This window comes from Mustela nivalis (genome assembly GCF_964662115.1).
Source record: "Mustela nivalis genome assembly, chromosome: 2".
In the NCBI taxonomy this organism is placed as follows: Eukaryota; Metazoa; Chordata; class Mammalia; order Carnivora; family Mustelidae; genus Mustela; species Mustela nivalis.
In genome coordinates this window covers 84,015,293-84,039,329 of record NC_139021.1, presented here as the reverse complement: position 1 = coordinate 84,039,329, position 24,037 = coordinate 84,015,293, and the positions used below count along the sequence as shown (strand labels likewise).

The window sequence follows — 24,037 nt, the reverse complement described above, 5'->3', positions numbered from 1 at the left end:
GGGATGGAGCCCCACATTGGGCTCTCGGCTCAGCAGGGAGCCGGCTTCCTCCTCTCTCTCTATGCCTGCCCCTCTGCCTATTTGTGATCTCTGTCAAATAAATAAATAAAATCTTAAAATAATAAGATTAGGAATCACTGGGACGCCTGGGTGGCTCGGTTGGTTGGACGACTGCCTTCGGCTCAGGTCATGATCCCGGAGTCCCGGGATGGAGTCCCACATCAGGCTCCCGGCTCCATGGGGAGTCTGCTTCTCCCTCTGACCTTCTTCTCGCTCATGCTCTCTCTCACTGTCTCTCTCTCAAATAAACACATAAAAAATCTTTAAAAAAAAAAAAAGATTAGGAATCACTTTTAACAATCTAGTGCAATGCCTCTTTGTAAAGATTTAATAGTTTGGGTTTTGTTTTATTTATTTTTATTACTTAATTAAAATGTATTTACTCTGCAGATTTCCTCCAGTTCTGTAATTTTGTAACAACACTTTTGCCCAAGTTTCAAATAGAAAATCACTGCTTGTTATTGCTCCATACCCAATGTGCGGCTTGGACTCACCACCCTGAGACCAAGGGCTGCAAGCTCTCCCGACTGAACCAGCTAGGTGCCCTGATAATCACAGCTTTAAATTAAAAACAAAACATCTCAATAGAGAAAAAGCCCAAGGGAAAGACATATTATATATCTAAAGTTAGCACAACATAATTCGTTTTATCAGACTCCAAATCTTTCAGTGGCCTCTCCTGCACTTACACTGCTTTTTTCTTTTAAGGGAATACCTAAGCACTCAATCAGAATGCTCTATACCTCATATTGCTATTACTTCCTTATCAAAATCAACTACTTCTCAACCTGCCCTGAAATTTTAACTCCTGTAGAGCTCTCAGTTGCACACACTGTCTCTACAAACATTCTACCCACCTCCGGCATCTAATACCCACAGCAATTCAAGGAGTTTGCAATTTTAGTATGTTCCAGGAACATGAGTTGAAAAATGAGAAATTTAAGATGATCAGAGAAAAATTCTGGGAGTTTTCGAAAAAGAAAAAGTTGTATCTTATTCTTGGACTGTAAGTAGGACTACCAATCTTCTTTTCTACATTCCTAGAGTCCTTAGGTAAACTTTTCATAGTATACAGTTGCATAACCCCATTTCATTACTGTAACGAATAAGGGTACCTACCCTGTATCTCCCAGTCCATGAAGGAAAATCACCTATAAGAAAAGAGGAAAAATGAATAAGCAATGCCTAAATAAACCCACTCCGAACTCTTGCTACACATTGAAGCTTTGGTTAAGGTGGATGCTACAATTAGAGAGCACTGCCCTCAGCAGGTTAGTTAATCGCTACAGACCTCTTCATTAAAAAAAATCCTGGGGCGCCTGGGTGGCTCAGTGGGTTAAAGCCTCTGCCTTCGGCTCGGGTCATGATCCCAGGATCCTGGGATCGAGCCCCACGTCGGGCTCTCTGCTCCGCGGGGAGCCTGCTTCCTCCTCTCTCTCACTCTCTGCCTTCCTCTCTGCCTACTTGTGATCTCTGTCTGTCAAATAAATAAATAAAATCTTAAAAAAAAAAAAATCCTTAACTTCTCTCCTTGAATTCCTAAGATAATTAACGTTGCGTTTTAGCGCTTAAAGGTCTCAGACATTTGTAAGTGCCAATGATCACCAACCACACTGGAAGAAAAAGAGTTTGTCTCTTTCTTGTCAAACCACTGAAATCTCTCACAAAAGCTGTAGAAGTTTTCCATCGCAAAAAGGAGGGGGGTGGTTTAAAAACAAGTTTGAGATCCTCATACACAAGTTACATCAGGGGGGAAATAACCAAAACAGTACCTCTGATTTTGTAAGACACGAAATCTTCCAACTTCTTTAATTTAGAACGAGAGTGCAAGGCAAGAAAATCATCCTCTCATCCACAAACGAGACAGAAACACGAGATAAAGCCACCTCGTGTTAGGGCGCCTCTCCAGTAACGCCAGCGCCTCCAAGCCCGGGCCGTGGTGGGGGTGGGGAAGGTCCGGGGGTCCCGCGGGCCGCACTCACTCCGCAAGGCGGAGGAGGACTCGGGGTGGGAGGTGGGGGGAGTGGGACGCGAATCCCCCACCCCGGCCGCGAGGCCAGCGCGCTCTCCAGACAGCACCGACCGGCGCGGGGCCAGCCTTCCCCACCTCACCACACTCCCTCCGCACCCCGCCCGGCAGAGCGTCCCCACCCACCGGCAGCTCACCAGCCTGCGACGCCAAACCCGCGCCAAAGGCGGTAGCCCGCAGTGGGCCGAGAGGCCCCTCCGAACCCTACTCGCCGCCACTCACCGCAGCGGTGGCTTTCCGGACGGCGGGCACGGTGGCGGGAAGCGGGGCAGACATGTTATTGCCGCACATACACCAGCTCCACTGACTGCGCGCGTCGGAGGCAAAACGTACAGGCGGACACCGGCCCTGGCCCAAGGGCGTGCGAGCGGCGAGTCCCGGCCCGCCCCTCCGGGCGCGCGCTCAGGCGCGTGCGCGCCAATGAGGCGCTGAGGCGCCGCGCCGCCTTGCGCCGGTTCCGCGTGCCCGCGCTCGGAGGGGCCTGTCAGCCGGCCCCGCCTCTGCCCCTCTCTCCTCCGCGTGTCACAATGCCCGGCATCTCCTTCCGCTGATTGGCTGCCCACGGGAAGCGACCCGAGCTGACCTTCGCCTGCTCCGCCGCCAGCGCTCGCTAGGTGCGAGTGCCCCGCCGCCCAAGGCTCTTAGGCCCAGGCGGGTAGCGTGATCCCTGGAGCCTGGCTTTACCTTCCGCTCTTGGGGCCGCGTAGTGAAGAGAATTATTCCCAAAGGCAGTGGTATCCAGCGGCAGATACTCCTTTGTTTCCTAATGTAGGGTGTATACTGGTTCGTAAGGGTCAGGAAGAGTCGGCCTCACAAAGGCCAGTCGAGCTTTTGCTTTATTTCCTTCCATTCGGGGCTTTACCGGGGTGTACTTTTGATGAGGGAGCAGGAAGCTGGCTGAGGACAAAACAAAAGCTGGCACCTTGCACCCCGTCTCCACCAGCTCCCCTGGTAATATGTGTAACATTCCTCAGGCCCCGCTGACCGCCATAAACAAGAAACAAATAGTTAACTTGCAGAGATCACAATCCTGCAAGACAGGCATCTCCCAACTATCTTGATGTTAATGGCACCTTGTAGGCCCCTTGTAGGCCCTCTTTAGCATATGAAAACTTCATTGAAACCTCCCTTTCCCTCACCTTCCCCCGGAGGGCAGGGTACACAACCTGCCATCCCTCACAACTCAGGGCAGCAGCTCTTTGGGCCCATGAGCGCTGTCCCCGTGCTTTTATAAACCACCATTTTGCACCAAAGATGTCTCAAGAATTCTTTCTTGGTCATCTGCTCCGGAACTCAGCCCACCGAACCTCACGTAGGTTCTAGAACTTCATCAGTTCATCTAGAACTTCACCGATTCCCCTCCTTTAAACCTCAGCTGGAAGGGAAATCAGTTGCATCGAGGATCCACAGTTTATGACTGATGGGTATTGACACTCTATTGATTTAAGGACAAGACTGGATAGCCCCTTTTCTACACTGGGTGTTGGGGAGGGGGGGCAGGGAGAGCTCAAAGCCCATCAAACACTCTGTAGGATTCGTGAAGGGCTAAGAGACTGAAACACTTAAAGGCAAAATGCCCTGACCTTCAGAAGGATTCAGTGGAGAAACTTAAAGGAGGTATACAATCATTAGGGGGTAGTATAAGACAGGGAAGGAAGTTAGTGAACAACAACAAAAAAAAGGCTTCAAAAACTCACTCCAATTCACAGGATAACCACATGCTGAAGGTTTCGGGAATCTTATTCGTACTATTTTTTATGACTTATCGTGGTTTTGAGTGCTGAGAATTCAAAAATGGTAAATTGATGCAGATTTATTGAAAATGGTAATGTGACTTATTTCACCTTGGAGTACATGTGTTTATGTCAGGCTTTTAAGTATTTGGTTGCGATATAAACAGAGAAAAGCTATCTGTGGCTGTTACTGTGAACATAACTTGTTCCCTAGTATGCGAATTTTTCTATGATGTGGTATGTAGAGTTCCAGGGGCCACGCCGGGTTCTAACAATTAACTTACAATAGTGGGGAGTAGGACAGCTCAATGTGATGTATTTCAGTCACCTGTCCCTCTTTCCCAATCCTGCAAGGTTCTCCCAAGTACTACATTGTCTAAGTAACTTTGTGTTTTTTGTGTCTAAGCACGAGTTCTTAGAACTTGTGTTATAAGTAACTTTGTGCTCTCTCTTCCTCAGGTAAGGGAATGAAATAAATATAATTGAAAAAAGACAAAATTATCATTATTTTCAGATGATTATGATGTAGGAAATGATTGCGGTCTGTAGGAGATGGCCAGGAAAAAATCTTGAGATGGATATGGTGCAAAAAGGTGATTTTGTGAAAGCCTCGGGAGAGGATTGGGGGGAGGGGGATGTAGGGGGTAGGCTCTAACTATGGTTAGGAAAAGGTCATTTATTACTGTCTAATAAAACCCTAGTCATGAGACCCTTCAGATGTATATCAGTAGGTCATATGTTTAGGAAATGATTGCTAACATGTATCTAGGGGTGTAGAGATAAAGGAAGTTTCCAAAGGAATTTTTATATGTTAAAGTAGACTTACAGGATACTGGGGGTTTGGATAATGTTAAGGAAAGATTGCTTTTTGCCCTTAGCAAAAACTTTTAACATAGAGGGAGCTGAGCTCCCAGAGGAAAGTAGCTCTACCAGTTTCCCAGGACTTGTCAAGGGGCTGTAGGCAATAAGAAAATTTATTTTTTTCTTTGCCTTTGTTTCCCACACAAAGGGAAAATTTAAGAAAGCTATTTAAAATTTATAAGAAAATTATGCAATATCACTGTAGTGAGTACGAACCTTTAATAAATAAAGTGTAATAAATAAATGAATAAATAAATAAATAAATAATATGTAGTAAGTGCAAACCCCTACTAAATGAAAAACAGGCAAAAGGAACAAAATACAAACTAATCACATAGCAAATAAGCCTAGACCATATGCATGTAGTGATAACAAACTAACCACATAGCAAATACCACATAGCAAATAAGCCTAGACCATATGCGTGTAGTGATAAGATTAGTGCGGAGTACCAAGTTGTAAATATTTTAACTTGTGCGAAATATCGTAAACCAAAACGTGTTTGCGACGTGTGTATGTTTTTGGTGTGTAAGCATAAGAAAAATAAGTGATGTAATATGTTTATGAAGGAGACTTAGCACAGTATATAAAGAGGCATCGGGTTGGACTGAGGTGAAGCTAGTTCCCTGTCGGGAGAACATCATCCCCAGTGCTACCGACGCCCCGACAGTTTCGTTGCCAACCCCTCGCTGGTTCTCAGTCTCAACTTCTGCGGTGACTTCTCTGTCTAGATTGTGAGGCGACATCTCCTTCTCCGTGACAACGTCAGCGGACCGTGACCGGGCCACGATAGTGGTGCGGACCTCGTCCCAATGAAGATCAAGTGAGTTACATCATATCCATCTCTCTATCTCTTCTTTACACGTTGCGACCTCTAGGCGGGACGTAGGGGTTTTGCTCGCAACAATCACTAATTACTAAATCAATATACAAAAATGAGTAGTTTTTCTAGCTACAAATACTAGCTGGTTAGAATAACTAATGGAAGAAAAAATATTCATGATAGAAGTTTTTAATAAATAATTAAGGGGCGGGGCGCCTGGGTGGCTCAGTGGGTTAAAGCCTCTGCCTTCGGCTCAGGTCATGATCCCAGAGTCCTGGGATCGAGCCCCGCATCGGGCTCTCTGCTCTGCGGAGAGCCTGCTTCCCCCTTTCTCTCTCTGCCTGCCTCTCTGCCTACTTGTGATCTCTCTCTGTCAAATAAATAAAATCTTTAAAAAAAAATAATTAAGGGGCACGCCTGGGTGATTCAGGGGGTTGAGCCTCTGCCTTTGGCTCAGGTCATGATCTTGGTGTCCGGGGATCGAGCCCCGCATTGGGCTCTCTGCTTGACGGGGAGCCTGCCTCCTAATCTCTCTCTGCCTGCCTCTCTGCCTACTTCTGATCTCTGTCTATGTCAAATAAATAAATAAAATCTTAAAAAAAAAAAAAATATATATATATATATTCAGGAAAATTGGGCAAGAATATACCAGACCTATATCAGGAAAACCATGAAGCCATCAGCACACAGAAATGTCAAGTAAGTGAATAGGACCTAGCTACCAAGGAGTATGGGCCCCGCCCTTTGGGCACCTTTTGGGCGCCAGTTCTAACCAAGGTGATAGGCTGATTCCGATGTCTACTAGGGTAAATTGTAATTCAGTTGGTCACCTAGCATGACTGTGCAGCTTTCTCTGTGCATTACAATTTCATTGGCCACCTGTGCATGGCCAGGCCCAACCACATGGCCTTTGCTCTATAAAAGCTAGTCTATGAAACAGAGAAGTGTCGCCCTCTCTGTAAGGGGTGGCCTGGACCAATCTGTTTGACAGTCGGGTTGATTCTTGATGCTTGGCGTGAAATAAAGCTTTGCTTGACTTTTTGCTTTGTATCAGTCTTGCTCCTTTAATCACAGACCCATCATTGGGGGACCCATTATTGGGCGACCCAACATTGGGGGCTCGTCCGGGATTAAACGACGAGAACTGAACCAGCATCAGAATTTCTGGGTCTGGTTCTGTCTGGTTGTGGAGTTCCAGGTATGGCCCACCAGGGAGAACCTGGATGCAGCCATGCTCTCCAGGGCTGGAGTGGATGCGGGGACACCCCATCCCTCTTCTGGTAGACCGTCTCTAGGGGTCGGAGTTGCCGTAGGCGGTCAGGGGGCCGGGAAAACCCCCTCCAGCGGCAGGCTCTGGGTGAGGGCCTCTGGTTCTGTTCTGTGGCTCATCCCAGCCAGCGTCTGTAGGGGGCTGGGAAAACCCCCGCCAGTGGCAGGCTCTGGGTGAAGGCCGCTGGGTCTGCAGTTGATTTTGTCGTGTCTTTTTGTTGCCTGTTGTGTTGTTCATTCCTAGGGGACCGAGAAAATCCCCACTGGCGAGCGTCTGTAGGGGACAGAGAAAACCCCCACCCGCGGCAGGCTCTGGGTGAGGGCCGCTGGGTTTGCGGTTGTCTTTGTCTTGTCTTTTTGTAGTCTGCTGTGCTGTGCTGTTGTGTTTGAAGGAATGGGGCAAGCAGAGTAAGGGGACTCTGACTTTCATCTCTCCTTTCCTCCTAATAGATGTGGGCTTCTCCCTCCCTCATTTCGTGTATTAATGGCTATAACTGGAGCCAACTGGGGTTAGTCTAACTCGAGACAGAGACTTTAAGGAACATTCCCAAGCAGCTGCCTAAACAAACTTTGTTTCGGAGACATTCTTTGCCTTCTCTGGCCTGATGTGGACTGCCTAGCCCCTCCCCCTTGCTGGTGGGAAAGCATGACCTCTGCTCCTCTCTTGGAGCTGATTGATGAGCTAGCTTTAGAACTGGGAACCCTTTCTCTGCCTTCTGGTGGCACTTTGTTCTGTTCTCCACTGTTGGGAAACAAGTAGAGGGCCCCCGGACCTAACACCACCACCCCCCCCACCCCCCCCCCCCGCCCAGATCTTCCCACCCGGGTCTCAGGTAAACATTTGAAGCGGTATGGGCCCAGGTGGAACGTAAATCAGTATTTGAAGTAAGTTAAGTTTTCGGGTTAATTAGGATGAACATGTCTTTTGAGTTAACAGTAGTAAATGTGAAACTTCAGAGTTTTTACTTAAGGTCAAATAAGCTCATGTTATTTGTTAAAACCTGTTGAAATCTGTTGAAACCTGTTAGCAAAGAGATGACTAAACTGATGGTTAATTGTCTGTCTCAGAATTTTAATTGGTAATTGTTAAAGTAGCTTTCAAAGTCTTTGCCAACCTGAAACTTTAAACCAAATGGGATAAAATGCTTGAGGGCTGGTTGCTGGAACTAGGTTTGTGTTTTTGAAATCTGTTGGTAAACCTCTTTTGTGCTTAACTGAATTCTGTTAACAGCTCACAATTGGTTAATAATTGAGGTGTTTCTAAAAAAATGTAAATGGTTTTCTCTTTGCCTGACCAGAGTTGTAAATGAGATCTCTTTGACTCATGATGCTTTTCCTTGAGATGCTAAGTTTCTCAAGGAGGACTGCTAAACCAATGATAAACCTTGGGTTACATTTGGGTAAATACTGTAACTACTCTAGAGGTTCTTTACATTTTCCAAAATTTTAATGTTTTGATAAGGGTCATCACTTGATATTTAACCATATCTATCCTGAGTTTTTTTCATTAGTAATTGTTTTAATTCTCTTGTAAGATGGATTCCGCCCTTTAAAGGAAATTCATATGGGAGACTTTCAGGACAAATACAGGTCTTTGATATGTTAAAATCCTGGAACTGAAATGGGTAAGAATTTCCAGAAGTAAAAGCTGCATTTGGCCTAAACCAGAATTAGTAATGTGGGACTAGATGAACTGAAGGAAGTTGTAATGTTGTGTCTCTTAATGTTTTAAACATGACTGGTTCTGTAATGTTTGCTCTTCCAGACTAGGGAAACTTTTTCTTAAGTTAAGTCTGTAACTTACAGAGATGTAAAAGTACTCATTTGTAAACGAATCAAGGCATTCAACTTTTCTCTCTATCTGAACCCTCTGAAACCAAAAGGTCTTAGTAAGTATTCATTCTTCCATGGCAATCGATCATTTGCATAAGTTCAATAAGAATCTGTTCTCCTTGTAACAGGACACCATTGGAAACACTGGTTATTTTACCAAGGCTTTGACTCGAATGTCATATTTGAAAGGACTCAGCTATGAGCAGATAGCTTAGAGGAACTTAGGTTGACTTTACAAAACCTGGAGCCACAAAGCCCTTTGGAACAGTTGGCCTGATACCTTGCTTACAGAGTTTCCAGCAGCCTTACCAGGTGAGTAAAGAATGTCACTACCTGGCAAGGTCAGGACCTCAGGAAGAAGAATTTGCCCAAATCAACAGGTATTGCAGCCATGTCTGATGGCAAGTTCATGGCTTGGCTTCTGGCCTGGAGAGGCTACTAAAAGGTCAACCTAGAGATTTCATATAAGAAGTTCCAGCAGAGCAGATTCTAAAAGATCTATATGGTTACTTACTGTTCTTGCTGAGCTTATGTAAATAATTAAGCCAAGTTTCTTAAAACTGGACTTGTTTTTCAAATGAATTAGTCCTGATTTGGCTATCTCTGGAAATGAGGGTTATTTTAGAGAGAAAAATTAGATTTTTTTTTTTTAAAGATTTTATTTTTTTATTTGACAGAGAGAGATCACAAGTAGGCAGAGAGGCAGGCAGAGAGAGAGAGGAGGAAGCAGGCTCCCTGTGGAGCAGAGAGCCCGATGCGGGACTCGATCCCAGGACCCTGAGATCATGACCTGAGCCAAAGGCAGTGGCTTAACCCACTGAGCCACCCAGGCGCCCCGAAAAATTAGTTTTAATAACACACCCTTGCAGATGTTAAATTCTAGATTTGATGGTCTTTAAATGTTTGTTTACCTAAGCTAGATACCTTGAGGTAAACCTCAGAGAAGTTGCACGATAGCTTGTTTAGATGATCTTGCCTTTGCCAGTCAGTCAGCCCCAGATAAAAGGAGGAAACTTCAGAAAATTGAAGGATTTGAAAGGACGAATCTGACTGAGTTAGTGGGAATAGTGGAAATAGCCGCTGAGGACTATGGGTCATGCTGGCGGGGCGGCGGTGATGGCGGCGAGAGCTCTCTTACAGACTCTGCTGGAAAAGGGTATCAGGTGTCAGCAAAAAAGCACAGCTTTGTCAGAGCCTTGCCACTTTTATAGGCTTTGATCTCCATGAGGGAGTGTGTTCGCTGTCTGAGTCCAGGATACAGGTGATCACCCGATATCCCCGCCCCACCACGTCCGGACAAGTAGGGGAGTTTCTTGGGACGGTGGGCTACTTCAGGCTGTGGATACCACGGTTTGCGGAGATTGATTGACCTCTCTACGAACTGACTAAGGGAGGACTCTTAAAAACAGCCTTACTGAGTGCCCCAGCACTGGCCATCCCAGATGTTACCAAGCCCTTCCACTTGTATTTGGATGAAAAGGCCGGGGTAGCTAAGGGAGTTTTGACCCAGACTCTGGGGCCTTGGCAAAGGCCAGTAGCCTATCTTAGCGAAAAACTAGATCCAGTAGCGGCTGGGTTCCCCCCTTGTCTTCGCATAATTGCTGCCCTGGCCATCCTGGTCAAGGATGCAGGCAAATCGACTTTGGGTCAAAATCTCATCTTGATCACCACCCACACTATCGAAGACCTTCTCCGGACCCCACCAGACCGGTGGATAACAAACGCCTGAGTGACGGGATATCAGGCCCTCCTCCTCAAAGAACCAAAAGTGACTTTCCGGCCCCCAGCGGTGCTAAATCCACCCACATTGCTGCCAGAGATGCTGACTGACCACCCACATGACTGCGGAGAGGTCCTAACCCAGGTCACAGGAAGAAGGCTGGATCTCAGAGACACTCCCCTCCCAGATGCGGAAATGACTCTGTCCACAGAGGGGAGTAGCTACATGGTCAGGGAGTAGCTTACGCGGAGGCTATGGTGGTTTCTCCTGAGCAGGAACTCTGGACGACAGCCCTGCCACATGGAACCTCAGCGGAAAAAGCGGAGCTGATTGTGTTCACCAAGGCACTATAGATGGCCAAGGGTAAGACCGCCAACATCTATATGGACGGTAGGCTGGGTAGAGGTTTTTTTTCTGCCAAACATGAGATGGCAGGAGTGGTAGCCAAAAGGCTACTAGAGGTATGGGTTACCTCTTGCGATTGGGTCAGACAACAGCCCTGGATTTGTGAGTTCAGTCTCGCAGGCATTGGCCAAGGCTGCGGGCACTAATTGGAAACTACATTGTGCCTACCAGCCCCAGAGCTCTGGGCAAGGAGAGAGAATGAACCGGACTCTCAAAGAGACCTTGGAAGAACTAATTCTGGAGACTGGTGGTGGGTGGGTGGATCTCCTTCCTTTTACCCTCCTCAGGGTGCGATGTACACCCTGCTTAAACAAGGTGACCCCATTTGAAATAATGTTCAAGAGACACCCCTCTGTTCTGCCCTCGGCTACAAGGGGTTGTCCTAGCACAAATGACTGATCGGTCTGTACTCCAGTCACTGCAGGCTTTGCAGTTTGTCTTAAAAAGAGGCCACGCACGGATCTGGACTGCCCACATTGGGACAGAGACGGAGGTGAAGCCACATCCTTACCAACCCGGGGACTTGGTTTGGATGTGCTGCCACCAAGTGGGAAACTTGGAGCCTCGCTGAAAGGACCATTTGCTGTCATCCCGACCACCCCCATGGCTGTGAAAGTAGGAGGCATCGGGACCTGGATTTTTGCAGGTCACACCAAAGGAGCCAAGGACGAGGATGATCCCCAGAGATGGATGCCGCTGCTGATGGACCCCACCGATCATGGACTAAAGCTAAGACTCGGAAACAATGAGTTCATTGTTGCTCCTATTGTTAAAATATAGGTGGGAAATATAGAGAAAGGCTTGACATACTATTTCTAAAAAGAGGGGGCTCTGCGCAGCCCTAAGAGAGAAATGCTGTTCCTGGGTAAATTACACTGGGGTCATTAGAATAGTCCAACAGCCGTTAAAAAGGGACATAGAACTGGCTGAAAAGTCAAAGATTTGAGTAATATCCAAAGAAAAGTGGGGAATCTTAAGGGCATATTCAGCCAGAGCATCCCCACCCCGGTCAAACTTCCATTTTGTGGTAAAACTAACATTGACCCTGATCCCCCCCCCCCCCCCCGGGGAACTTACTTAAAAACAAGTCCCGGAAACCAGTCCCAGGTCACAAAGTCCAAATACAAGGGTGGGTCAGACCAGTGGAGGTATCCAATCAGTGGGGGCACATACTGTCTCCTAGCTACCAAGGGGTATGGGCCCTGCCCTTTGGGCACCTTTTGGGCGCCAATTCTAACCAAGGTGATAGGCTGGTTCCGATGTCTACTAGGGTAAATTGTAATTCAATTGGTCACCTAGCATCACTGTGCAGCTTTCTCTGTGCGTTACAATTTCATTGGCCACCTGTGCATGGCCAAGCCCAACCACATGGCTTTTGCTCTATAAAAGCTAGTCTGTGAAACAGAGAAGGGTCACCCTCTCTGTAAGGGTGGCCCCGACCAGTCTGTTTGACGGTCGGGTTGATTCTTGATGCTTGGCATGAAATAAAGCTTTGCTTGACTTTTCGCTTTGTATCAGTCTTGCTCCTTTATTCACGGACCCATCATTGGGGTTCCAACATTGGGGGACCCAACAGGAAGATACAATAGTATAAGGTTATTAATTTGTTCAGAATTACTATCAATACAATGTACTCCCAATTAAAATCCCAATAACTTATACAGTAATAATTATTTTTTAATAACCCAGTCCAATTTTCCAATTTTATAAAATTATTCTAAAATTCATACACATGGGAGAATAGACATGCAGGAAAATCCAGGTATATTAAAAAAGAAATACAGTAATTTGAGCTACCAACCCTACCAAATGCATGACATTGAAGGGGATCAGAATATACCACCCGAAAATATGGAATTTTATTATATGAATTATTTTATGTTAAGGGCACTGAGAGTCAATAGATGAAGAAAGAAGCCCTCTAGGACTTTCCTTTATCTGACGAATAACAGAAACTTCTACGGACAACCGAGGTATCTGGGTGGCTCAGTTGATTGTTTGACTATTGGTTTCAGCTCAGGTCAGGATCTCAGGGTGGTGATATTAAGCTCTGTGTTGGGCTCCATGCTCAGAGTCTGCCTGTTGAGATTCACTCTCTCCCTCAGCCCTTCCCTCAGCTCACACTGGCATGTGTATGCTCTCTTGCTCTAAATAAGTAAAATTTTGCAAAAGAAAAAGAAAGAAATGAGGACAGCCATAAATCTCTTCTGCAGGAGTATTATACCCACACAGAAGACAAAGTTGGAACCAAAGTGGACTTTCACAAACAAACTTGGCAAAATAACATTTGCCTTCCATTAGTTTGTCCACTGATTTACCTTTCCCTAATTTACTACACTTAGAAGCTCAAAACCCTTTTCCTTTGTCTTGTTATTTCTCCACAAATTTATTTACCTTTCTTAAAATGGTACATAGCCTACATATCTGACCACCTCTTTAGAGTTTTTTTTTCCTTAAGTGATCTCTAAGACCAATGTGGGGGTTAAGCTCAATGACCCCAAGATCAAGAGCTGCATGCACCATTGACTGAGCCAGCCATGTGCCCCAACTCTTTTTAGTTTTCTCATCATTTCTGTGAGCCACCCCCACATATACATATGAAACAAGCCTCTTTCTCCTGTTAATTTGTCTTTTGTCAATTCAACTTAGAAGTCATCAGTTACTGAACCTAAGAGAGTAGAGGATAAGTATTTTCCCTCTCCATCAGCATCATCTAAAAGTTACAGTAGTAAATTACCAATGTCAGAAAGTATGAGTAGATTGGATCATTTTCTGATTTTCCTTACTTGTTCAGATATCTTTCTTTTCTTTCTTTCCTTCTCTATTTCTTTCTTTCTTTCAAGATTTTTTTTTTATTTGACAGAAAGAGCACAAGCAGGGTGAGCAGGAGTGGGGAAATCAAGCTCCCTGCTGAGACCCAGTGTGGGGCTCAAACCAAGGACCCTGAGATCATGATCCTAGCCAAAGACAGGTGCTTACCCACTTAACTAACTAAGCCACCCACTTACCCTGCTTGGATTTATTTGAACAGAACAGAACAGAATTAAATCTAAAAAAAAAAAAAAAAAAAGACACACATACATTAAGGGTGACATTTCAAATCAGTAGAAAAATGACAGTTTTTCAGCAAATGATATCAGAATAACTGACTACATTTGAGAGAAAATTCAGATGGCTCCTCCATTTCTCCTCTTACATCTCCCAGCAAATTCTAGGCAATATCCAGAAGAGGAAATCCAAATGACTAAAAAAAGGAAGTACCCAACTTTTCTAATCATGAAAGAAATGCAAATTAAAACAACTTACTACTTTAGACCAGTAATATGGGAAAGAACAGAACATGGTTCAACTGTGTACACTACTAATGAAAGTATAAACTGGGATGAAACTGCAGAGCAATTTGGAAAGTTCTAGTGAAGCTGCAGATGTGTGTATTGTGAAAATTAGTAACATGAAACTTCACTAAAGTAGAATGGGTGGGTTTGGAAGGTGGAGCTCTGCCCTAACACTCTAGTCAGTTGCAGACCCAACAGAAGACACAGATTGGACCTTATGGGATCTTTCTCTTGCAGGTGGATACTCCTCTACTAGACCAGCCTAAGGAAGAACCACTTTCTTTACCTTCCCCTGCCCACCCAACAGTGCAAAAAACGCAGAAGACCCTGGAAGTCAAATTCCCAATTTATTCGATGAACTTTCAGTTTATAACAACCTTCCCAACCTACCTCTTTTCTCCTTAAAAAAGGGCACCTCTTCTTTGTTCCCTGGACTTGCCTATGGTTTTGCCATAGCGTATTTGTCCCAGATTATAATTCTCTTTTATTCCTGAATAAACCCATCTTTTGCTGGTAAAATAACTAGCAGTTTCTGTTTTTTTAGGGTTAACAGTAGCTATGACCAACAGCCCTACTCTGTTAGAAACCCTTACATATATATGCACAGAGAGACATATAGGAATATTAAAAGCACCGCTTCATAGAGTGAAAAACCAATAATTACCTAAACATTCATTGACAGGAAAATAGATGAATTTACTATTATATTCATATGATGAAATGTTATACAAAGGTGAAAATATATGAATGATAGGTAATATGGTGACATGAACAGATTTCAAAAACAACGTTGAATTTTTAAAAAACTACAAACAAAAAATAAAATTCTACAATAGGCTTAAAAAACACACTAAGTTACAATGTATTGTTTCAGCAGTTTTGAAATCTAAAGTGACGTACAATGAACTGCACATATATAAAGTGTACAATTTGATGAGTTTTGTTTTATTATATACTCCTGTAACTATCACTACAAACAAAATAATGAACATAGCCATTGCACACAGAAGTTCTCTTGGGATCAGGTCGCCTGCATGGCTCAGTCCATGAAGTGTTGGCCTTCAGTTCATTTCATGATCCAGGGACCTGGACTCTGCATCCCTGCTCTTGGGTAAGTCTGCTTTTCCCTCTCCCTCTGCGCCTCCTCCCTTCTCATGCTTGCTTTCTCTCAAATAAATAAATAGAATCTTTAAAAAAAAATAATAAAGAAAAGTTCTCTTGGGCCAGTTTATAATCTATTTCTGTTTCTTCCCTCTGTGGCACATCCCTGGGAATCCTCTGATTATTTCGTCACAATATATTCATTTGCATTTTCTAGCACTTCTTTCACTCAGCCTCACTATTTAGAGATCTAGCCATACTGTTGCATCCATTGTTCATTTTTTAAATTGCTAAGTAGCATTCCATTACATACCATGATTTGTTTAACCTTTCACCCATGGTCGGCATTTATGGTGTTTTCAGTTTTCGGCTATTTCAAAGAAAGCTTCTATCTTACCAATCTTATATAAGTTTTCATGTGAACATAAACTCACATTTTTTTAGGAGTGGCACTGCTGAATCATGTGGAAGGTGAAGCTTTAAGTCTTTAAAAACTTGGCATAATATTTTCCAAAATAGTTATTTTACATATCCGATCAAATCTTTTGTTCATGTTTTAACTGGGTTGTCTCAACATTATTGTGTTTTAAGAATTATGTATTTATTCTAGATTCAAACACTTTGTCAGATACATGTTTTAAAAATACTTTCTCCCCGGGGCGCCTGGGTGGCTCAGTGGATTAAAACCTCTGCCTTCAGCTCAGGTCATGATCTAGCCCCACATTGGGCTCTCTGCTCAGCAGGGAGCTTGCTTCCTCCTCTCTCTCTGCCAGCCTCTCTGCCTGCTTGTGATCTCTGTCTGTCAAATAAATGAATAAAATCTTTTAAAAAAATTATTTCTCCCAATCTGTGACTGAACTTCTCATTCTTAAGTGTCTTTTATTTTATTTCTTTATTTTTAAAATGTTCTTTATTTATTTGACAGAGGGAGAGATAGTGAGAGAGGGAACACAAGCAGGAGGAGTGGGAGAGGAAGAAGCAGGCCTCCCAAGAGCAGGGAGCCCCACACGGGGCCCAATCCCAGGACCCTAGGATCATGACCTGAGCCAAAGTCTGATGCTTAACAACTGAGCCATCCAGGCATTCCTTAAATGTCTTTTAAAGAGTAGGAGTTTTAAATTTTCACAAAGTCAAATTTATCAATTTTTCTTTTATAGTTTATGTATTTGATTTTAGACTTTAAGAAATTTTTTCTTAACTCCAAATCACTAAGATTTTCTCCTATGTTTTCTTCTGTAAGATTTATCACTTTAGCTCTTATATTTAGGATATTTATTATGATCAATCTTGAACTAATATTGTCATGTGGTATAAAATGATGATTGAGACTTCTTTTTGCATTTGGCTGATTGTCCATCATCAGTCACTGAAAAGATTATAATTTCCTCTTTGAATTTCCTTGGTATCTTTGTCAAAATTTAGTTCTCTGCTGGATATCCACACACAAAAGAATGAAGTTGGACAGCTATCTCACATCATGTACAAACATTTAATCAAATGAGTTAAAGCTTTGATATGTCTAAAATAGTCTTTATTTTACTTTGATTCCTGAAATGTGTATTTACTGCATATAGATTTTTAGGTGGCTATGGTTTTTCTTTGAGCATTTTAATAGTGTTGTCTCATTGTCTTCTGGTTCTCAGTCATTCCAAAGAGAAATCTGTTGTCATTCTTACCTTCATTTTTCTGTACATGTCTTGCATTTCTGGCTGCTTTTAAGTTTTTTCCTTATCACTGATTTTAAGCAATATAATTATCAGGTACTTTGGTAGTGTTTTCTAGTTTATTCTGCTCAGAGCTTAATGTGCTTCTTGGACATATGAGTTAATCGTTTTAATTAAATTTGGAAAAATTTCATCCATTAGTTCTTCAAAATTTCTTTTCCCATGGTCTCTTCTCCTTTCTGGGAATGCAATTATATCTAATGTTAGGATACTTGTTGTTGCTCTACAGCTCGCTGATATATTTTTTTCCTGTCTTTCCTCTGTTTCATTTTAGATGATTTCTATTAAGGCTTTAAGTTAGTAAATATTTTTCTATAGTATATAACTTTTTGGTAATGTTAGCCATACCATTTTCTTCTCAGACATTTTATTTTTTACCTCTAGACATTTATTTGTAGTTTTTTTTTTTTTTTTTTTTGGTTGTCTTTTAGATTAGCAAAGTTTTTAACTGTGGTGAAACAAATAACATACAATTTACCATCTTAACCATTATAAGTATACAGTTCAGTAGGATTAAGTATATTTACATTGTTGGGAAATAGATTTTTCCAGCCTCTTTTGTATCTCCTTAAAATGCTCAACCTTCCTCCTTGGACATATGAACTATATTTATTCTAAAGGTTTAAACATTTTTGCCAATTATTTCTATCATCTTTGGATCTATTTATATAGACTGGGTTTTGTTTTTTTTTAAGATTATTTATTTATTTATTTGACAGACAGAGATCACAAGTAAGCAGAGAGGCAGGCAGAGAGAGAGAGGAAGGGAAGTAGGCTCCCTGTAGAGCAGAGAACTTGATGTGGGGCTCGATACCAGAACCCTGGGATCATGACTCGAGCCAAAGGCAGAGGCTTTAACCCACTGAGCCACCCAGGCGTCCCTGTATTGATTGGTTTTTATTTTTTACTTTTTAAAAAACTATTTATTTATTTATTTAACAGAGAGAGAGAGATCACAAGCAAGCAGAGAGAAAGGCAGAGAGAGAGGGGGAAGCAGGCTCCCCACTGAGCAGAGAGCCCGATGTGGGGCCTATCCCAGGACCTAGACCATGACCTGAGCCAAAGGCAGAGGCCCAATCCACTGATCTACCCGGGTGCCCCTTGATTGGTTTTGAAATTTCATGTCTTTCTTGCTTCTCTGCATATCTGGTAATATTTTCTTTTTTTAATTTATTATTTTTTTATTTTTTTACAAAATGCCAAATATTATGAATTTTAATTTTTGTTATTTTGTTAGTTGTTGGAGTTTCTGCATTTTTTTACCTGAAATATTTTTAGGCTTTGTTTTAAAATGCAGTTAATTTACTTGTTCAGTTGGTCTCTTTGAGGCTTGCTTTTTTGCTTTGCTAGGTAGGTCCATTATAGTATAGGACTAATTCAGTCCCAACACTTAGTACCATTTTGAGAAAGTCGTTGTGGTAGGAGATTTGTGTATGTGTGTGTAAGCACGTGTGCCTGTGCTAGTGATAACATAAAGTTTTCCTAGCCCTGTCTGAGCTCTGAAAAGGCTCTGCTTGAATCTTTCTCCTGGTCTTTTTTGGGGGGTGGGGGGTTGGTCTTAAGTAGTTTCTTCAAACACATGTGTGGCCAGTGCTCATTTGGAGCTCTCCCTGTGCAGCTTTCTCATCCCTCATACTTGATTCTATAAATGCTAGAAAACTTTCCCTGTATGAACTCTGTCTCTTCACCTCTGGGAGACCTAAGGGCTCTGTTTGGGTACTTCTCCCTGCAAGTAGCCTGGAAAGAAGGCTATAAGTTGGAGCAATAATATAGTTCAAATCTTTTGTTTCATTTTCCTCAGAGAAGTGCCTGTTTTCTAATATTTGAAAACCATTATGCTGTATATTTTTTTTGGTTGGTTAGTTGTGTGTGCTGACAAGAAAAATCTTGTTCTTTTTAAAAATTATTATTCAGTTGTTTTTACCCCATCATTTCCAGAAGCCAAAATCTCAAAGTATTATATATTGATAATGAATATATAGAGGTATAGTGAAAGTACAAAGAAATGTATAGGAAGGATAAATTCTAAACTCAGAGTAGTGACTATTTCTGGGGAAGCTGGCAGAAAGAGGAATGTGACTATTTAAAAAAGACAACTTTCTCTCTCTCTCTCTCTATATATATACTATTTTATTTCATAAGGTGGGTGGTAGATACCTAGGTATTCAGCTTGCTGTTATACTTAACATCAGTCTTGAAATATTTCATAATCGAAAGAGTTCAAACAGGACAAAGGGTTAAGGTGGTTTTTTTCTCCTTTAAGATGAAGGAACCATGAAAAAGTTAAAAGAAACAACATGAATGTCTTAGTGGCATCTATAACCTTGAATGAAACTTTTGTTCTCTCTCCAAATGTATGTGTAATATGCAAGAAATAGCCTTGAAATTAGTCATAAAAAAATCAATGATCCAGTCTTGTGTTCATTTATTTGATTTTTGCTCTGAAATGTTGTTATGGAGAGTATATATATTTCCAGACTGCTCATAACTTTTAGATAATTTAAGGCAGCTTGACTGAATCTGAGCAAACTGAAATCCTTAGTAGGGAGAGTTAGGTAACATTCTACGGATTCATTCTTCCAGCTCTATAAAATAGTAAGAAACCATTTCCTCAGTCTTAGGATTGGATACCAGAAAGATTTGGAAAGGCTCACCAAACTGTCTTCTGTTTCTATTCTACACCTACCAGAGGGACCGGACCTAGCAATACCATGACATTATATAGTTGTGGGAGAACTCTTGCTACTACCAAGCATGTATCTGTGCCTTGCCTTCTTTTTTATTTTCCATTGTGAACATGAAGGACTATGGTAGTTGTTAACGTTTTTTCAAATATTTCTGGGGGCGCCTGGGTAGCTCATTTGGTTGGGCATCTGACTCTTGATTACAGTTCAGGTTGTGATCTCAGGGTCCAGGATTGAGTCTTGAGTTGGGCTCCCCATTCAGCTCGGAGTCTGCTGGAGACTTTTTCTCTTCCTCTCCTTCCGCTCCTCCCACATGCTCTAAATAAATGAATAAATAACAAATATTTATGATTTTCTATGTTCTAAGACATGGTAGGATTGCACTTCCCAGTTTTTTGTTTTTTTTTTTTTGGTGGGGGGGTGGTGAGGTCATGTGAGTAGTTCCAGTCAATACATGGTAGGTGGAAAAGAAAAGTGTCACTTCCAGACCAGAATTTTCCATTCTGTGTCAGACCCTCCAGAATCCTCTTTCCATTTGTCACAGCAACCTTCAAGTTTCAGGATGTGTCTGCTGTCTCATCCTTAGTCCTAGAATTAGTCCTAGATAAGGACCAGAGTTCCCAGCTGATGTTCAGTAAGATTATAATATAACTAAGAAATAAACTTTTGCTTAGAAGATGTTAAAAATCCTTTTGTGTCATTCAGTTCAAATGTCCCTTCAGAGAGGCAACCTTTGACCACTCAGTCTAAAAGACACCAGAAATACTAGTTAAACCGTAATACAATCCCCTTTTTAATTATCTCCATGGTACTCCTTATTCTCAGAAATAGTTTTATTTATTTGTACTTTTTTTTTTTTAAGATTTTTTTATTTTATTTATTTGTCATAGAGAGAGAAGCGAGAGCAAGCACAGGCAGACAGAGTGGCAGGCAGAGGCAGAGGGAGAAGCAGGCTCCCTGCCAAGCAAGGAGCCCGATGTGGGACTCGATCCCAGGACGCTGGGATCATGACCTGAGCCGAAGGCAGCTGCTTAACCAACTGAGCCACCCAGGCGTCCCTATTTGTACTTATTTATTGTATTCCCCTCCCAAACCCCCCGACAACTCCATAAGTTACCGCTTTCATTCACTGAAGTATCCCCAGCATTTTGGGGATAGAGTGACAAGAAGGAATCAGACCAGTCTGATTCTCATAGGCCATGGTAAGATGTTTGTATTTTATTCAGGTGCAATGTAAAGCCCCTGAAAAGTAATGACATTCTGACTACTTTTGGAGAATGGACTGGAAGGGGGTGGCAGTAGAAGTAAAAAGAGATCATCAGTAGGCTGTAGCATTATTCTAGGCAAGATGGTGGTGGGTTGAATCAGCATGGTATTTGTGGGTCAAAGAGATTAGGCTTGTTCATATGGAAAATACAGAAATAGGCATAAAGAATGACTCTCATGTTTTTGGCTTTAATAACTAGGGAAGTGGAGGTGCCATTTTTGAGGTGGAGAATATAAAGGCAAAGAAGTTTGGGAGACTATGGAAAAGAGTTGGAAATCTAGAATCCTCTGTTGACCTCTTAGTCAAGATATCAATTAAGCTGCTGGATACATACAAGTTGAACTTAGATTTGAGATGAAGATATAAACCTGAGAATTAATAAATCATTTAAGATCACCTTGAGAGAATATCTGCATAGAAAAGATAAATTTCAACATTTAGAGGGCAGATTAGGAGAACCTAGTAAAAGGGGAAAAGATCAACCAGGATGGAAGAAAACCAAAAATGTGGGCTATCCAGAAACCGAACAAAGAAAGTATTTTGAGGACAAAATGGTCAACTGCCTTGAAAACTTCTAAGCATGCTTTTAAAAAAATTCTTTATTTGGCAGGGGGAAGAGGGGGAGGAATAGAGAATCTCATGCAGACTCTGCCTCATTCAGGGCTGGATCCTGGGACCCTGAGATCATGACCTGAGCCAAAACCAACAGCTGGGCACTTAAAACAACTGTGCCACCCAGGCACCACAGCACTCATTTAAGAGAACAGAGTTTCAATTTTTTTTAGCTTTATTGAGGTATAATTAATATACAGAGGATATATGCAATGAAAGGAAGGATTAAACATTTGGTGATGGGATGTGGAAAATGACTTATCCCATGACTTCTTTTTCTAAACTAGAAGTGAAATTCGTTGGATGAGAAAGAAGGTACAAAATAGTCATTGTGGAGACTGAAAAAGTAAGTTTTCTAGAACACTGGGATAGGATGACCATTTTGGGGGTCTGTGATCTTGAATCTAAAGAAAGCCTATCAGTCTGAAAGCCAGTTCTTTGTGGACCCGAAAGAGAAAAATACTGAAAATTGCTCTATAGAGAGAGCAAGTACCGTAATTGTTGTAGCTTCTTGTTTATATCCATGACAATGTTAAAGAAAATATGTAGCTAGAAGAAGTTGTAAGTAGAGGGAGCAAAAAAGTGTGAGAGCTGAGATGTGTCAGTACCTTCACCTTACATGGAGTAAGGAGCTGCTGTATACTTTTGATAGTTGAAAATTTGAGCAATAGATATTTAAAGTACACACGTTATTTATTTATTTATTTATTTAAAGATTTTATTTATTTATTTGACAGACAGAGATCACAAGTAGGCAGAGAGGCAGGCAGAGAGAGAGAGAGGAGGAAGCAGGCTCTCCGCAGAGCAGACAGCCCGATGCCGGGCTCGATCCCAGGACCCTGGGATCATGACCTGAGCCGAAGGCAGAGGCTTTAACCCGCTGAGCCACCCAGGAGCCCCTAAAGTACACACGTTATTTAAATTACAGACTTACTGGGGATCTGGGCGGCATAGTCGGTTAAGTGTCTGACTCTTGGTTTCCACTCAGGTCATGATTTCAGGGTCCTGGGATGGAGCCCCAAATCGGGCTCTGCACTGAGCACAGAGTCGGCTTGAGAGTCTCTCTCTCTGCCCCGCCCACTCGTGCTCTCTCTCTAATAAATAAAATCTTAAAAAAGAATTATACATTTACCGTGGTAGAACTAAAATACTAGAAAGTAGTTTAAATGATCTAAGTCTTCATCTATCTTAAGACAGGTGAATATACAATGTCAAAAATTGATCAAACAATTAGTGATGTAGTTTAAATTATAAATATGGAGGCAGGGGCGCCTGGGTGGCTCAGTGGGTTAAAGCCTCTGCCTTCGGCTCGGGTCATCCCAGCGTCCTGGGATCGAGCCCCACATCGGGCTCTCTGCTCAGCAGGGAGCCTGCTTCCTCCTCTCTCTCTGCCTGCCTCTCTGCTTACTTGTGGTCTCTGTCTGTCAAATAAATAAATAAAATCTTAAAAAAAAAAATAAATAAATAAAAATAAATATGGAGGCAGGGGTGCCTGGGTGGCTCAGTGGGTTAAGCCTTTGCCTTTGGCTCAGGTCATGGTCTCAGGGTCCTGGGATCAAGCCCCACATCAGGCTATCTGCTCAGTGGGGAGCCTGCTTCCAGCCCCCTCTCTGCCTGCCTCTCTGCCTGCTTGTGATCTCTCTCTCTCTGTGTCAAATAAATAAATAAAATCTTAAAAAATAAATAAATAAAAATAAAAAATATATTAATAAAATAAATGTGGAAGCAATCACCAGATGAAATAAAAACGGAAAGTTAAAAGTGATTGCCTATGGAGAATTCTGGTTTCTCATTAGAAACTCTTCCTATACTATTTTTCTCCAAACAAATGTATGCTTTACTATACTTTAATAAAATTAAAGCAAGAACTATTTAAGTGTGAATGAAGACCTATGTCAGGACCAACCTTTGATAAAAGTTGGTAGGTTTTATCAAAGTGACATTTATTTCCATCCCCTTTCCATGTCCACTTCTCAGCCATTTGGGTACTGTTTCCTTCCAATATCAAAGGGATACACTCACTCCCCGCTCTGACTTCCTCCCCTCTTCACTAAGGAAATCTCATCTCCATTTTTTTCTGATTCTCAACTTTGATAAACACAAAATAAGCCTATTCTTGGGCTCATTCTAAAAATGACTTGTTCTTGGCTCATACTAAAAGTCAGTAATGATCTAATAACTAAAAATTTTTTCCTCCTGTTCCCATCCCTGCCAAATACTCTTTAATGTGTTATTCCACTTAGGAAGAGAGTTTTATGTGCATGTTTTTGTTTTGTTACTTTTTCATCTCAGAAACAGAGGTAAATTCAGTGGATCAGACTCTTCACTTAGTAGTCTATTACATATGGTTCATGTAAAGTACCTTGTATGATGGATTTATCCCTCTATTTTCACCCCCCAACTCTTACTCTCTATTCACTTTGAGAATTTTCATTTTAAATGAGTTCAAAGGAATTAATCTGCATTAGACTGTTAAAGACCCTTGGATAAGTGGAGGAAGATTATTCAGAAGTGTGGGAAAGAGGCCTTCCCAAGGGATTTTGAATCATACCATCTTTACAGGATTCATTTCATTCTTTTT

At 42.2% G+C, this 24,037-nt stretch overlaps 1 protein-coding gene and 1 long non-coding RNA gene across 4 annotated transcripts in view; one reads left to right on the top strand and one right to left on the bottom strand.

The window, feature by feature from the left end:
* LOC309858912 (transcription elongation factor A protein 1) overlaps positions 1 to 2,637 on the bottom strand; it is a 97,587-nt gene extending 94,950 nt beyond the window's left edge. The window contains exons 1-2 of one of the 3 annotated variants that reach the window (XM_082719244.1): positions 2,312 to 2,637; positions 1,180 to 1,211 (exon numbers count right to left, since the gene is read on the bottom strand). In XM_082719244.1, the coding sequence (XP_082575370.1) occupies positions 1,180 to 1,211; positions 2,312 to 2,380 (101 nt within the window). In that variant the 5' untranslated portion in view covers positions 2,381 to 2,637. Of the gene's footprint in view, positions 1 to 1,179; positions 1,212 to 1,832; positions 2,239 to 2,311 lie in introns of those variants that run through there. The other 2 variants (XM_082719246.1, XM_082719245.1) reach the window with 2 other exon arrangements.
* Positions 2,638 to 3,440: 803 nt separating this feature from the next.
* On the top strand, positions 3,441 to 14,502 carry LOC309858917. Its single transcript, XR_014308436.1, has 3 exons — positions 3,441 to 3,513; positions 5,415 to 5,506; positions 14,306 to 14,502. It is a non-coding gene; the product is annotated as an uncharacterized lncRNA (long non-coding RNA).
* Positions 14,503 to 24,037: the final 9,535 nt, after the last annotated feature.